General features: G+C 43.1%; 1 protein-coding gene across 1 annotated transcript in view; it reads right to left on the bottom strand.

Moving 5' to 3' along the window:
- Window positions 1–11,007, bottom strand: part of ST8SIA1 (ST8 alpha-N-acetyl-neuraminide alpha-2,8-sialyltransferase 1) — a 65,507-nt gene extending 54,500 nt beyond the window's left edge. The window contains exon 1 of the mRNA XM_070947309.1: window positions 10,820–11,007. Coding sequence (XP_070803410.1) covers window positions 10,820–11,007 — 188 coding nt within the window. The remainder of the gene's footprint in view (window positions 1–10,819) is intronic.
- Window positions 11,008–17,137: the final 6,130 nt, after the last annotated feature.

Raw genomic sequence — 17,137 nt, 5'->3', positions numbered from 1 at the left:
GGAGCCATATCAGTGGGCACGCGAGCGTTGTCCTAGCTCATTTCTGGTGCGCATGCACACACTGGCCAGCTGATTTTTGGGCCTTCTGGGCCCACCGGAAGTCAGGAAACAGGCTTTTTCTGGCCTCCGGGGAGCTGAGGAAGGCTGTTTTTTGCCCTCCCCAGGCTCCTAGAAAGGCTCTGGAGCCTGGGAAGGGCAAAAAAAACGGGCCTACCGGGCCCACCGCATACCAAAAGCGGGGGGGAGCGCGGGGGGAGCGGGGCACATTGAATTATGGGTGTAGGCACACACGCTCACGACCTCCCTGCTCCCCCCCCCCGCTTTTGGCACACGACACCAAAAAGGTTAGCCATCACTGGCCTATAATGAGCCCGAGTCATGCTTGATCAAACCAATCTTTTAATTAGAGCTGTCATAGTAATCCATGCAAATCTATCACCAGAGCTGTGATACGATCATAGTTATATGCAGCTTCGAACACCGTCCTCCTACACTCTGCACTATGGATGGCCTTCTAAGCGTCATGTAAAAATAACTTGGAGGATGTGTGTCAACTTCGAAACGATCGGGCCTTTTGGCAGCCATTTTCTCCGTTTCTCAACTTGACACAATTGGGGGGGGGGAAGGAGGGAGTTTTGGAATATCAAACCAGACATCAACAAGTTACTCCAAACATCAACAAGTTACTATCTCATGGGAACCAAGGTCATCCCAACAGGTGCTCGCCAGAGACTGGAAGAGGTTACTGAGGAGACACCAGAACACCTAATTGGACAACGTGACCTGTGACAAGGAGGGAGGGAGTTGTCTAATCTTTAATTATATAGTACTTAGATTTATATACCGCTTTACAGGGCTTTACAGCCCTTTCTAAGTGGTTTACAGAGTCAGCCTATTGCCCTCAACAAGTTGGGTCCGCACTTTAACCCACCTCGGAAGGATGGAAGGCTGAGTCAACCTTGAGGCTGTCATAGGAAAATTCCAATAGGTGTTGTGGCTCCATTACAATAGGAAACAAAGACAACAACACAAGCAATAATCCTTAATTTAAGATCAGAGGTTTATTGTTTCTAATAATTTGGAACGTAAGAAATGAATGGATATGAAAGATATAATAGCAGTAATACATTTGCATTAACAAGCCATTGCAGTGGGGTCCAATGACATATAGCAGATCCTACAAGGGCTGCTATAAATCAAAGGGCCCCGAGCTGATCTCAAACCTTATCCTTGATACTTTTCTTCTAACCACATACACGCTTCACAACTTCACTAATTGTCATTTTCCCTAAACACCTGTGTACATTACTGTCAGTTCTTCATTTCCAACAGTTTCATTCTTTCATGACCATGGGGATGCTCTAATGGTCGTAAATGTGAAAAACCGTCATGTCCCTTTTTTCAGCACTGTCGTATCTTTGAACAGTCACTAAATGAACTGTTGTAAGTCAAGGGCTACCTGTAGAGGTAGTTCTTGTTTAGCAACTGTTTGCAGTTTTGACAGTGATGAAAAAGTAAGCGTGGGGCCCATCCTCGCATTTACAACTTTTTCAGTTCCTGTAAAGACAGCTGAAAGCTGAAGTAAGATGCTAAGCACAGTAGCAGTTTCACTTAGCGCACACTTTGCTTAACAACCGAATTGCCAGTCATAATTGTGGTTGCTAAATGAGGACTACCTGCAACAAAATTTATAAAATCAATGGAAATAACAATAGTGTTATGGGTGGTGCATAAGGACACGCCAGAAAGTTGTATCGAATGCATGCCATCAAGTTTGATTCAGATAATCCATTTCCTTCCCATACATCTTCCTAATTTTCACCAAGTTCAGATTTTAAAATGATTTTATTTAAAATGTAAAATGAGTGGATTTCTTGGATTTAAGAAATGCAAAGGTGCCATAATTCAGCATTAACCAGGGAAATCTTCTTTTCATTTTATCAAAAGGGAGCTGTTTAATTTATTTAGAAAATTTATGTAGCCTCCTACTCGCTTACAGCGACTCTGGGTGGCTTACAAGCAATAAAAACAAAACAAACAATAAAAAAAGATAAAAACACAATACAGGAAGTCCTCAATTTACGACCAGATTGAGCCCAAAATTCCTGTTGCTAAGTGAAACATTTGTTAGGTGAGTTTTGCCCCATTTTACAACTGTTATTGCCACAGTTGTTAAGTGAATCACTGAGGTTATTAAGTTAAGAATATGTTGTTCAGTGAATCTGGCTGGCCGGTTGTAAATAGTAGTGGGCTGTAGCCTGGGGACCCCTGCCTTAAATGGCCCTTTCGCATTTTATAATTCTATGTTTACTTTTTTCTGAGGAAGGATTAATTTTGAGGAAGGTGGGAAGAAATAGGCAATGACTTCTCTTCTTACATTCTAGCAAGATTCTCATCTATCTTCCCAGGAGTTGGCAATCCATGTCTTTAGTCCTATGTGTCCTTTTATTTTCTATTTCCCCCCTTCTTAATTGATGGCATGCCATTACTAAAGGTTTCGGATGCCGCTAGAATTAAAAGAATAGAACAGCCTCTCATTTCTGCTGGCACCAGAAGCTTTTCAATGTTTTCTTAAGTCGGTTTCTTCAGCATCCCCACCCCTATAGTCTGCAGCAAAGGAAAATTTCAGGTATATTATTTGTGCCAGAGCTTGGCCTGAACATGCTTGACTGTCAGGGTGGATAAAAATCAATGATTTTTAAAAAAAAAAAAATCAAAAAAATTGGATTTTTTTGATTTAAATCAGATTTTTTTGATTTAAATTGGATTTTTTTGATTTTTATCGAATTTATTTTAATAAAAAAACTTTTGGGGTAAAAATCTATCATTAAGATAGTTTTCTATTTAAGATACATAAATAATTTAGTTTATTCAGCATGAAATGAAGCTTAGTTATGTAGCACAAGGCTATATATTCTGCAACATTGGGACTATCGGTGAGTCAACAGTGGGTCAAAGGAGTAGCAGAGATGACAGTTGCTCTTTAAAAATTATGATTTAAATCAAGTTGATTTAAATCAAGTCTTTTTACTAGTGATTTAAATCATGATTTAAATTGATTTGATTTAAATCAAATCCACCCTGTTGACTGTACAGGGAAATTTGCAGCCAAAATGGAATTTGGAGGAAGAGAAGGAGGAAACAGTGAGGGAAAACTGGGAGGAGGATGAAGGAGGAGGTGGAGGAAAATGAAGAAGAAGAAGAAGAAGAAGAAGGAAGAAGAAGAAGAAGAAGAAGAAGAAGAAGAAGAAGAAGAAGAAGAAGAAGAAGAAGAAGAAGAGGAGGAGGAGGAGGAGGAGGAGGAGGAGGAGGAGGAGGAGGAGGAGGAGGAGGAGGAGGAGGAGGAGGAGGAGGAGGAGGAGGAGGAGAATTTGTCTTGGTGCATATGCTCTCAGTGTACATAAAAAGAAGGAGAAGAAGGAGAAGGAGAAGGAGGAGAAGGAGAAGGAGAAGGAGAAGGAGAAGGAGAAGGAGAAGGAGAAGGAGAAGGAGAATTTGTCTTGGTGCATATGCTCTCAGTGTACATAAAAAGAAGAAGGGGAAGAAGAAGGAGGAGGAGGAGGAAGAGGAGGAGGAGGAGGAGGAGGAGGAGGAGGAGGAGGAGGAGGAGAAGAAGGAGAAGAAGAAGAAGAAGAAGAAGAAGAAGAAGAAGAAGAAGAAGAAGAAGAAGAAGAAGAAGAAGAAGAAGAAGAAGAAGAAGACGACCTTTTAGAGAAGGGGAGAAGAGAGCAATTAAGGATTTTATTTTGAAAGCAACTTAGAGAGGAAGTTTTCCATGACATTTTGCAGTTCTGGCGGCAGGCACAGAAACGGAGCTGAAGGATGTCTTTATCACTGACAAACAGTTGCTGTGATTACGTTTTATCAATATTCACAGAGCAAATGATGTGTAAGAACCATGTTAACTCTGTCTTCACTCTTCCTGCCTTATTTACTCAGCTCTTTTCTTTATTTTCGTTCTCTTCCCCACCCCCGGATCCCCAAATTTGAAGTGCTTTTATACTGTAGAACATTGACTTAATAAAAATTAATTCTAAAAAATATTTTCTTTGCTAACCCGCAGGGTGGATAAAAATCAATGATTTTTTTTAAAAAATCAAAAAAATCGATTTTTTTGATTTAAATCGTTTTTTTTTATTTAAATCGGATTTTTTATTTAAATCAGATTTTTTTTATTTTTATTGAATTTATTTTAATAAAAAACTTTTGGGGTAAAAATCTATCGTAAGATAGTTTTCTATTTAAGATACATAAATAATTTAGTTTATTCAGCATGAAATGGAGCTTAGTTATGTAGCATGAGGCTGTATATTCTGCAACACTGGGACTATCGGTGAGTCAACAGTGGGTCAAAGGAGTATCAGAGATGACAGTTGCTCTTTAAAAATTATGATTTAAATCGAGTTGATTTAAATCAAGCCTTTTTACTAGTGATTTAAATCATGATTTAAATCATGATTTAAATCGACTCGATTTAAATCAAATCCACCCTGCTAACACGATTCCATTTCCATAACATCCATCCATATTCAGCGCAACAATGCTTTTGATGTTACACATAATCCAATGGGGGGGGTTAAGATTCCTCTTTTCTTTTTTTAATTGGATGGCAACAAACATTAAGGACTTGCCAATCTGTCTTAATGAACTGTTTTCTCAAATGTTCCAATCCAGTACAGATTTCTCCAGAGGGAGCTCAACCCAACACATTGTCCGATCTGCTTTATTTCCCCGTGAAAAAGCTCTTTTGTTCTTTGAATCACAAACTCATTTCCTTCTCCAGCTAAATCCAATTTCTCCAGCAAAAGACAAAAGTTTGCCACTGCCATTCCTAATCTTTACCTTCACTTGACCCACTCAAAGTCATTTTCGACTCGTAGTGACCACATAGATATTCTCCAAGATATGGATAGACTCACCTTGCAACTCAAGGATAAAAGCAAAACATTGTACTATAAAATCTGGGCAAAATTCCATGAATGATTAGATAAAAGGAGGATAGCCGAGACAAATGTGTAGTGTTAGACTAGAATTATATACGTTATTATAGATAAATATGTATGTGAATTGTATAGATAGGTATGTGTAGGTATAGATATGTATAATTGTATAGGAATAAGGTATAAATGACTATTATTATACTATGTTTAAATAACGTATAAGGTGTAAGGAATATATTATTATATTTTCATTAGTATATTATGTATTAACTTAAAGTGTTGGAAGATGCTTGGGACCAGTGATGTCATATCTATGTCCAATGTTTTTAATTTTGAATTACTAATAAAAAAACTTTTTAAAAAAAGATATTCTCCAAGATGACCCACCCCTAATCTGGTCTTTCATGTCTCTCAATGGTGGACTCATCACCACCATAACTCAAATCCATCCACCAAGCTGCTGGCTGCCCTTTTCCTTTCTTTCCTTCCATCTTTCCCCGCATTACAGCCTTTTTCAAAGCTCAGCCTTCACATAATCTTCAACTTTCTCTTGAACTCATATCCAAGTCTTCCTTTATCCCTCTCACAATTTCCATAATCCCAACTAGTCACGAACCATCCAATTCTTTTGAATGTCCAGCCAGCTTTCTATTTACCAACCTGCTCCCCCTCACAATTAAACTGGAGAACCAGTTTTGTATAGCGGTTAATTAGCTAATTTAGAAGCTGGGAGACACTGTGTTCTAGTATGTTTTAGGAATAGAAAGTGGTAGGCTGACTTTGAACCCACAATGTATTTTAACTCAACCTACTTCTTTAGGTGAGTTGTGAATTAAAAGAAAAAAGAAAAAGAGGAGACACCACCTTGAAGAGAGGATAAAATATATTTTATAGAATAAACCTTTTATTGGATTTATGTTTGCCTCATTTGGCAGAGCTCTAATGTCCAGAGAAACTGTCCAGCAGACAGTTTCTCTGGACATTAGATCCAGCATATAAATTGACTAGATTCAGTCTATCCTTTCTGCCTTGGAAAAATGAAATTTTGATTGAAATTACCTTGCCTGATATAAGAATATGGCCCAATCTACTGCACATCCCAATCCTGAGCAAAAGCAATACTGTAATATTTACCTCGCAATTCACTTGCAATGAAATATTCTATTTTTCTACATAATTCCAGAGAATCTTAATTTTTTTTTTTTTTACAATTTTTAGCTCTTTTTAGAAATGGGTTTTGATATAGGAAAAGGACTCTTTGCTATCTTTCTTTAGAGTTAATTTGCCACAGAGAAGAAGAGAAAGACGAATGAAGGCTACGACAAAGATCTGCACAGCTTTCTCAATCAACTTGTTCTTAACAAAAAATGCAAAAAAATCACACAGTGAGAACTTTACTTCCTCTTTCTCTTTTTTGTAGGGGAAAAAAAGTTCAAAGGTTTTTCGGTTCCTTCAAATTCAAGGACAACGAATAAGTGATAAAAAAAAATATTCTTTCCTTATTTATTAAGAAAGATGTGGTCCCACCATGTTAACTTAGAGGACTTGCGTGAGCAAACATGTTTACTGGACAACAGCAATAAGTTACCCAACCTAGGCAAGTATCATAAAGACACAAACAGATTTCCTCATTCTCGTTCTTTCAACATATTATTTTAGAATCATTTTGCAAATGTCTCATTGTTTGAATTTGGGTCAGGAGATTTAAGCAATTGATGGATTTTATGACAGGTTGGCAGGGACCTTGTAGGTCATCTAGTCCAACCCTCCGGGAAACCTTACACCAGGGATCTCCAACCTTGGCAACTTTAAGACCTGTGGACTTCAATTACCAGAAGTGAAGTGGGAGTGGAAGTCCACAGGTCTTAAAGTTGCCAAGATTGGAGACCCCTGCCCTACACCATTTCTGACAGATGGCAGTCCAGTCTCTTCTTGAAAGCTTCCAGTGATGAAGCTCCCACAACTTCCGAAGGCAACTTCTGTTCCATTGGTTGATTGTTCTCACTGTCAGCAAATTTCTCCTTATTTCTAGGTTGAATCTCTCCTTGATCAGTTTCCATCCATCGTTCTTTCTTCTGGCCTTCAGGTGGTTTGGAAAATAGCTTGACCTTCTTCCTCCTCTGTGGCAGCCCCTCAAATATTGGAAGACTGCTATCATGTCTCCCCTGGTCCTTCTCTTCACTAGACTAGCCATGCCCAGTTCCTGCAACCGTTCATCATGTTTTATCCTCCGGTCCCCTAATCATCTTGGTTGCTCTTCTCTGCACTTCTTCTAGAGTCTCAACATCTTTTTTATAGTGGGGCGACCAAAACTGAATGCAGTACTCTAGATGTGGTCTTACTAGGGCTTTATAGAGTGGTATTAGTACTTCACTTGATCTTGATTGTATCCCTCTGTTAATGCAATTTAGGGTTGCACTGGATTTTTTGGCCGCCACCACACACTGCTGGCTCATATTTAGCTGCTTGTCCACTAAGACTCCAAAATCCCTCTCACAGTTACTGCTATTAAGCCTGGTTTCACCCACTCGATATGTGTCCTTTTGGTTTTTCTTGCCTAAGTGTAAGACTTTACTTTTCTCTACATTAAATTTCATTTTGTTAGATAGGGCCCAGTGTTCAAGTCTGTCAAGAGCCATCTTGGGTACCTTGTTCAATCCTTGAATTGCAACACAGTGACTGAGCCTGGCATAAGTTGAGGACTACCTGTACTAACTTAACAACTGCAGCGATTCACTTAACAACTGTGGCAAGGAAGGTCATAAAATGGGGCAAAATTCACTTAACAAATGTTTCGCTTAGCAGCAGAAATGTTGGGCTCCATTGTGGTTGTAAGTTGAGGACCACCTGCATAAGCCTACATCGAGAGATAACTGTCCCCAAATACATCATCTGTATTCTATGTGGAAGACATGAAAACAAAAAGCTGAATTCAAAAGCAAATATGTGAACCAACATCCAAGAGGCAGATGCAGACGTGATAGTAGTTGCGTGTTATATAATTATTTTACAACTATGTTCCCATGCCAGAGACTAAGCACAGATTATGCTCTACAAATTAACAGCAGCGAAAGTGAAATGCAGTGATTTTAATCAGTATTTGGCCGAACTCTTTTTAACCCTAAACACAACATCATTAGGGTTGAAGCTTAAACTAAGTCAATTAAAGATCTTACAGCTGCATTCACAGGATATCCTAAATCAGGCAAAGAGCTAGTTTATAGGGATTTGCGAGCACAGTGCGTAAAGAAACTACACTGTGTAAGAAACTACACAATGTGTAGGAAAATTTAAAGGGGATTTTTTTTTTCAACAATAAAAAGGAAGGGAACTGGTGGGATGGGAATTAGCACGCAGTACGAACTCAGGCTGTTTGCTTAATTTACGATTCAATATATTGCATTCAGAAAAAGGTCAATTCAATAATCTAAGTTAAATATTTGTCTCAACATTTGAACAGAAAGGCTCTTCACAGGTCTAGATTTCCGGTTCTTTCTATTCAACATGGACTCAATCCTAAATGTTCGGGACTGTTCCTAGCATGGAGAGAATGCAAGGAAAAAATTATTTGTGGAGTCCTTGGTGCTTTCTGTTGTTTGCTTGCCGACCTAATGAAACTGCAAAGCAAACAAGTTCAGAGAGGACCAATGGCTCAATCCTGAGCTACAAAGATTCTCTTCTGAAAGATGGTGTTTGTATCTCACCAACTAAACCAATCATCTAAATAGTACATTGCTTAATCTACAAAAAGGGTTGCTAACTAAGCTTTCTTTAAAAAGAAAGCACAAAGGGAGGGATAATTTTTAAGCACAGATTTCACTGCAACAGAGACACTACTAATTTATCTTACCCTGTGTCTCAGAAAGGAAGTGGGATTTTTTAACTGTTTAAATGCAGCCAACTGGGTAAGAGAAGCATAACATGTTAAAAATCAAAGCAGGAACTTCCTGCAATCTGGCATAAGAGTGTTGCAGAACACCTGAATTTTCTTAAATGTTTATGGAGATTTTTCAGTCATCAGGTCATGGTTGTCCCAAATGTGTTTTTTTTTTCTCCCAAAAGGCAACTGACTTTTCTTTGTTTTTCCTTGAAGACATTTCACTTCTCATCTAAGAGGCTTTTTCAGAAGAACTGAATAAGTTTAGCTAAATATCTATGGAGATTCTCAGTCATCCAGGTCATGGTTGTCCCAAAGATGCTTTTTCAAGGGGCAACTGGATTACCTTGTTTTTCTTTGAAGACGTTTGGCTTCTCATCCAAGAAGCTTCTTCAACATTTTCAAGGTAAAAGAAAGAAAGTCCAGTTGCCTTTTGAAAGAAAAAAAAACACCTTTGGATGAATCTCTTTAAGACAACCCCACCTTTGCATTAATGGTGTTTTGTTTTTTAAAAAATTTGATTTATATGCCGCCCTTCTCCAGAGACTCAGGGTGGCTTACAATGCGTTAAGCAATAGCCTTCATACTTTTGTATATTTATACAAAGTCAGCTTATTGCCCCCACAAACTGGGTCCTCAATTTACCTACCTTAGAAAGGATGGAAGGCTGAGTCAACCTTGAGCCTGGCAAGATTCGAACTTACTAATTGCAGACAGCTGGAGTTAAATTACAATACATTAGTCTGCTGAGCTATCCAGGCTCAGTTTAAATCTGTGGGCCCCATTTCATGCATTCAAATCATCAGGTTTTTTTTTCTTCAACTTAAGTGAAATCCCTCCTGTTCAAATACACCACCATTGTCGGCAAAGTCATACTGAACTGAGATGGGTGTGACCTGCTTAGAAGGTTTATGCAACATTGCATTCAACCAGCCAGTGCGCATTGTCTGAACAGCCCAATAATTTAAAATGTGACATTGAAACCATGGTAGAGTAAAACGGTTGAAACATTCCCTACCCTTTGAAATAGAGAATTACTTTTCCGAGACCTTTTTTTTTTTTAAAAAAAAAAGTCATTAAAAAAAGACTTTTAGCCTTATTAAGGCTTAGAGGATTTTTTTTTTTTTTAAATTTGATTTATATGCCGCCCTTCTCCGGAGACTCAGGGCGGCTTACAATGCGTTAAGCAATAGCCTTCATCCTTTTGTATATTTATACAAAGTCAGCTTATTGCCCCCACAATCTGGGTCCTCATTTTACATACCTTAGAAAAGATGGAAGGCTGAGTCAACCTTGAGCCTGGGGAGATTTGAACTTGCAGTAACTGCAAGCAGCAGATGTAAATCTGTTAATAACAGTGCTTTAGTCCACTGTACTACAGGCTCTTTCTTCATCCTTCCTTGCATTTTATCGGCAAGGACACACCTTTTTAAAACCCTGCTCCCAAACTCCTTCCCAGAGGAGGTTTCCAAAGAGGGGGCTAGATCTTACTAAAACGGGCGCCCTTAGACAAAGAGACGCGCGTTTTCAAAGCATCAAAAAGCGGCCGTGCCATTCAAGATTCACTGCGCAACTCGGGGCTCTTTGTCTGGCTCCGAGCGACCGCGCCGCACACCGGCCAGAGGGGAGGCGGGGGGGGGGGCGTGCTCTGTCTTGAGGACTAGTAACATGTTCACACTGGTGCAATAGGACTGGGCGTTTCGTTTATGTGATTTATTGGGTTAGGGATTTTCTGTCTTCACTGCGAGTTGTATTGTATTGCGAGTTGTGAGCTGTGAGTTGTATTGTGTTGGGGTGGTGGGGATGCACTGAGGGACCTCCACCAATCTCATTGCACATACGTTTTTGCACTGACAATATAGATTTGAATTGAATAGTTTTTCCCCACCACCCACTCCGCGTGGTCAAATCGACGATGCCGGCGGCCCCCAAGGGCTCGTCTCCCGGCTTGCCCAACCCCGGCGCGACCCTTCCCCGCAGGAAGCGGCGAGGCGCAGCTCACCTGAACTCGGCCGCGGCGCTGAGGTTCCTCCGCCAAGCTCTGCCTTGCTGCCGGAGCACCTCGGGCACGATCTCCTTCTCGTCCGGCAGCCGGTAAACCGGGAAGATGTAGAGCCAGTAAAGGACCAGGAAACCCAGAGCGCTGGCGCCCACCGGCAGCCGCGTGCGCGGGCCTTTGCAGAGCGCCATCCTCCGCTCTCGGCCCCTGCCGACCTAGGCGTCAGTCCTGGGGAGGCTGAGGGAAGGAGACGCCGGCGGCGGCGCCGCCGCTTTCTCTTCCAAGGGCCGGCGGGAAGGAAGGTGGGCGACCCCAGACCCCCCATGCAGGGACGGCCCCGCGCTGCCGGCGCCGCGGACCTCACGCCTGGCCGCGCGGCGATACGCTTTGGAGGATGCTGCTGATGCTGCTGTTGCCCAAGACGACGACGCTGAGGAGGAGGAGGAGGTGGAGGTGGATGAAAGAACCGGCCGGACGCCTAGCTGGCCTTCGACTTCTAAAAACCCAAGCGAGGGCAGCGGGGCAAAAGCGCCGAGGCTTCCCCGCCGGTTTCTTGTGGCCGCACAGGGCTTCCCACCCCCCCACCCTCGCTTAGAGGGACAGCGGCGGCGGCGGTTCCCCTCAGCCGCCCATCCTTGCGCCCGGCTGGCGAGGAAATGGGGCGCGGGGAGGGCGAGCCGGGGAGAAAAAGCGGCCGTCCGTCAGAGGGGGGGTTGGGAAGAAGAAGGAGGAGGAGAAGAAGAAGGAGGAGGGGGCGAGAGGTGTGATGGCGGCGGCGCGCGCGCCGAGCGTTTGGAGATGCTCGCCTTGCCCTCGCCTCAGTCTCCTCCTCCTCCCGCTGCCCTCGCGCTCGCCCAGGCTGGCGGGTTGGCTGGCTGGGCTCCCCCTCCCACACACACACAACCCACCTTCCCCCTTCCCGGGGTCTCCTGCACACATACCCTCACCCCCACCCTCACCTCCCTCTCCCTCGCGGACTTGCTGTCGCGAGGACAAAAGGAGAGCCCAAAGGGTGGGGCCGGGGGTGAAAGGCCCAATTGAGGGGAAAGGGGGAGTTGGGAGGGTTTCCCCCCCCGTTCCCCCCCCCCCCGGAGAAAAGCGCGCGGGGAAAGGCGCGCGCGCCGTGACCAAAAGCGCCCCGTTTTCTCCTCAAGAAAGGAAGAGGGCGGGCTGGGCTTGGGAACAGAGAGGGGTGGTGGGTGAGGATTGAGAACAAGAGGAAAGAAAACCGAGATTGGAACAGACTGATGGGGGAGGATTAAGGGGAAGGGGCCGCAGCCCCTTTCTTTTTCCCCCTCACAAAGGAAAAAGCCTCTCCCTTTTCCCGGGTTCGTTCCCCACCCCCCCACTCCCTTCCCAGGCTGGGCTGGGTTTATTTATTTATTTATTTATTTATTTATTTATCTATTTATTTATTTATTTATTTATTTATTTATTTATTTATTTAGCGTATGGTTGGTCACACACAGTATTAAAACACTTCATTTTTACAGGTTAAAAACAATTAAAACAATAAAAAAGCAGTAGGAAAACCTAAAAGGAAAACAGAAATAACATTTCAAAGTTTAATGTCGAGTTTGGAGATCCAGTCAGTAGCTGCCCTTGTTATGCAGAGGAAGTCCCTAGAATCTCCTGGATACCTTCTGTTAGGGCATTCCCTCATTATATGCTGGATAGTCTGTTGAGGGGCCCCGCAATCACATTGGGCTGGGTTGGGATCCCTTGATAGGTGCAACGTCCTGCACAATAGATGCCTTGGAGTCGGTGGTGGTGAGGAAAACTGCTGGAGTCGAGGAAGATTTAGGGGAAATGGATTGGTGTACATCAGCCCTGGCTTGTAAAAATGAGCGGTGGTGGGAAATGTATTGTGCTTGCGAATAAGGTACTGAAGCTACCTGATTCGTACAATATGTTTAAGACCCTAAACTGGTAATTTCTCAACTTCGGTGGTTGGGGAATTCTGGGAGTCGGAGCCAACCCATCTTAAAGCATAGTGGCTGGGGATTCTGGGAGCTGAAGCCCATCCTCTTAAAGCATAGTGGCTGAGGGATTCTGGGAGCTGAAGCCCATCATCTTAAAGATAGTGGCTGGGGATTCTGGGAGCTGAAGCCCATCCTCTTAAAGCATAGTGGCTGAGGGATTCTGGGAGCTGAAGCCCATCCTCTTAAAGATAGTGGCTGGGGATTCTGGGAGCTGAAGCCCATCCTCTTAAAGATAGTGGCTGGGGATTCTGGGAGCTGAAGCCCATCCTCTTAAAGCATAGTGGCTGGGGGATTCTGGGAGCTGAAGCATACATATACTAACTAAAGCATACTGGCTGGGGAATTCTGGGATGGGGGGGGTGAAGCCCACAGATAGCAAAGCATGCCGACTGGGCAATTCTGGGAGATGACATCTAACCTGTCTTAAACCCACCGGGGTTGAGAAACACTGTCCTAAACCCAGTTCTACAAACCCAACAGCTGAATTCGTCTAGTAGGCTCTGCCAGATTTAAATCGGTCATGTCTGGGAAGCATTTACTGTCTGGGAAGCATTTATCAAACTTGAGTCATTCTGCCTGGAACTGTAGGAAGAAATATCCTCCTGGGTTCAGCTCCCAAGTAGGGAAAAAGACACTGGAAACATGGAGACTGCTTGGAAAGATGGTTTAATGGTGGACAGAATCACATGGTTTGAGTTCCTGAACAGAAAAGGAACGAGATACAGCGATATGCTTTCTCTGGCTTTGAACTCCCTAGGGCCCTCGAAAGACTATCTTGATTGGTTGTCAGACTCCCAGGGTGTGAGGGTCTTAGCTAGACTTGCTGGCTGATGTAATCTTCTCAGTTTCTGTCCTATTGTGTTGCAGATGGGTCCTATTGTCAAAGATTGAGTTTCTGCCTCTGGCCCATTAACAAAGGGGGGAGGCAGGAAGGTGGGAGTTGCTTTGTCTTTAAAACATGTTTCTCCATTTCTCAACCAGGGAAACATAATATTCTGCCTTTTTAATATTTCCCAAAATATCTCATTCTTCCAGGAAAGGGGTGGGTGCTAACTTCCTACAGAACGACTGCAGCGCCACTGATGGGTTCAGTTGTGCCGACAAGAAAAAAAACTTCATCTGCAAATGAAAGAGACCGATGGCAGAATGACAATCGTCTCCGTTGCCAGCGTGAACAGCCATCTGTCCACTACAGCAGATTGTGCAAACCCAGGTCTCAGGTTATTTGCTTTGGGGGAAAAAATAGATGAGAAAGAGACTCGTGTGTATGTATGTATGAGACCAAGAGAATCACGGAATTGTGAAAGATTTGAATATGACATACGATGTAAGAGCCCCTATCCTTTATCTAAAAAGTAGAGTTTTAACCTGTGGGAAACAGAGTTTATTGTTTTTGCAAAAACTAAGAAGACATGCTAGACTGTGAAGAAAATACATTATATATATTTCTAATCTCGTGAGCGAGGCTGAAGCTTGAAAATTGTAGAATAGAATAGAATAGAATAGAATAGAATAGAATAGAATAGAATAGAATAGAATAGAATAGAATAGAATAGAATTCTTTATTGGCCAAGTGTGATTGGACACACAAGGAATTTGTCTTTGGTGCCTATGCTCTCAGAGTACATAAAAGAAAAGATACATTCATCAAGAATCATAAGTTACAACACTTCATGATAGTCATAGGGAAACAGTCAATATAAATCTTAAAGGATACCAGCAATAAGGTCACAGTCATAAGTCATAAATGGGAGGAGACAGGACAGTGATGGCAAACCTTTTAGGCACCGAGTGCCCAAACTGTGCACGCTCACATGCCCAAATGGAAAGATGCAGACATGTGCAGACGTGCACGAACATGTACATGCACATACATGCATGTGGACATACACGAGTGGACATGTGTGGATGTGTGCATGTGAAAACATGTGAATGTGCTCATGCAGGGACATGCACGCATTTGCAGACATGCATGCCTGCAAAGACCCAAAGACCAGCTGGCCAGCACGGTAAGAGGTAAGATCTTTTTCTTTCATGAGGTTCTGTTTCGTCATTTGCAGGGAAACAGAAGCTCACGAAAAAAACGCCATGGAGATCTGACCTGGGGTGATGGCACGTGTGCCAGCAGAGAGGGCTCTGTGTGCCACCTTAGCATAGGTTCGCCATCACAGATATATCTACATGGGTGTGCTTGTTATAAAGAATTTTATAATTCTTTATAAAATTCTCCCCAAGATTGGATGTTCACCTCAGCTCCTCAACATCATCAGGTCCTTTCATGAGGAAATGAAGGGCACTGTAGTTTTTAATGGCTTAACTTCAGATTCCTTTGATATTCGAAGTGGAGTGAAGCAGGGCTGTGTCCTCACGCCAACTTTATTCAGGATCTTTTTTTGCTGTCATGCTGAAACATGCTGTTCTGTCCCCATCCCACACGCACACACACCAACAGACGTTCAAGAGTTAAAGACCAAACCAGCCGGCAAAATCCTTTTCCTTATGATAACGGAACTTGGCAACAACCTAGTGGCTGCCTGCCAAGAGTTTATTATTTACAAAGAGGAGAGATAACTTCTCCCCGCTTCTGGTACAACAAAGGAAACAGCTCAATAATTACAGAGGCAATCAAGTCCAAAGATAATCCAGCAAAGTCTATAGCAAAAGTCCAGCAATGCAGAATGGCGTGGAAGCTTTCAGCTTTGTTCGTCACAAGGTTTGACTGCCCACCACGCTCCCTTTTATACCCTGTGGGGTGTGGTCCAGTGACTCAGCCTAATCTCGGGCACGCCTTTTCTTCTGTTGCGCGCGCTTATCTCTGCGACGCTGGCGTGGATCCAGCCAAGATTCATTACTCTCATCACTGTCCACCTGTGGCTGCGTGGACGTGCTTGGCCCCGGCCCTATCTCTTGCCCTTCGGCGGACACCGAAGGCATTGCCAAAGAGGAAGGTCCTGGAGAGGGAGGCCTTGCCAACTCCTCTCCTTCACTCTCGGAGTCCTCTCCTGCCGATGACACAGGCTCAGGTAATGGAGCCACAACACATGCTTTTGGAACTGCAACAGAGGGTATTTACCTCCAGACCAGATCAGATGGAAAACTCTTTAATCTCTCTAGATTGAGAGCAAAATCTAAAGTTCAGCTGAAATGCTTACGGGATTTCCTCTTCACTGATGATGCTGCCATCACTGCTCACTCTGCTGAAGACCTTCAACAACTTATGGACAGTTTTAGCAAGGCCTGCCAAGATTTTGGATTAACAATCAGCCTGAAAAAAACACAAGTCATGGGTCAGGATGTGGATTCACCTCCCTGTATTACAATCTCTGCACAAGAACTGGAGGTCATCCATGACTTTGTGTACCTCGGCTCAACTATTTCTGACACTCTCTCTTTAGATACTGAGCTGAATAAACATATTGGTAAAGTAGCCACCACATTTTCCAGACTTACAAAGAGAGTATGGCTTAATAAGAAGCTGATGGAACATACAAAGATCCAAGTATATAGAGCCTGCATCCTGAGCACGCTCTTGTACTGCAGTGAGTCTTGGACCCTCTACGCACGGCAGAGAGAAAGTTGAGCACCTTTCATATGCGCTGTCTCCGACGAATTCTTGGCATCATCTGGCAGGACAAAGTTCCAAATAGCGCAGTCTTGGAATGTGCTGGAATTTCTAGCATGTATACACTATTGAAAAGTGACGTCTACGCTGGCTGGGGCATGTGGTGAGAATGGCTGATGGTCGGATTCCGAAAGATCTCCTGTATGGAGAATTAGTGCAGGGAAAGCGCCTCAGAGGGAAACCACAGCTGCGATATAAGGATATCTGCAAGAGGGACCTAAAGGCCCTGGGAATGGACATTAACAACTGGGAAACCTTGACCTCCGATCGTTCAGCTTGGAGGCTAAAGACGCAGCATGGCCTTCTCCAATTCGAAGAGACGCTTGTTCGGCAGGCTGAGGCAAAGAGGCAGTCCCGGAACCAGTGAAATCTGGGGGCTGGGCAGGGGACCGAATGTATCTGCCCTCAGTGTGGAAGGGATTGCCACTCTCGAATTGGCCTTTTTAGTCACACCAGATGCTGTTTTAGGACCTCTTTCCAGAGCACGATACCATAGTCTCATGAGACTGAAGGATGCCAATGATGTGCTTGTTATTTGACTTTCCAGACTAACCCACCTCTTGGACTTCTTGATGGTCTCCCATCCAAGCGAACTCTTCTTTTGTATTTTTTTTTAAAAAAAAGATCTTTCAAGATTGGCTAGTGCTGTCACTTGTTGTGGTGAGGATTGACATCTTAAAACAGAAATGAATTATTTCAGTCTGGTATTTTTTTCGA

The sequence above is a fragment of the Pituophis catenifer genome, unplaced genomic scaffold (genome assembly GCF_029215685.1).
Source record: "Pituophis catenifer annectens isolate HBS135680 unplaced genomic scaffold, rPitCat1.0.hap2 SCAF_7, whole genome shotgun sequence".
NCBI classification, from domain to species: domain Eukaryota; kingdom Metazoa; phylum Chordata; class Lepidosauria; order Squamata; family Colubridae; genus Pituophis; species Pituophis catenifer.
This window is presented reverse-complemented; position numbering and strand designations above follow the sequence as displayed.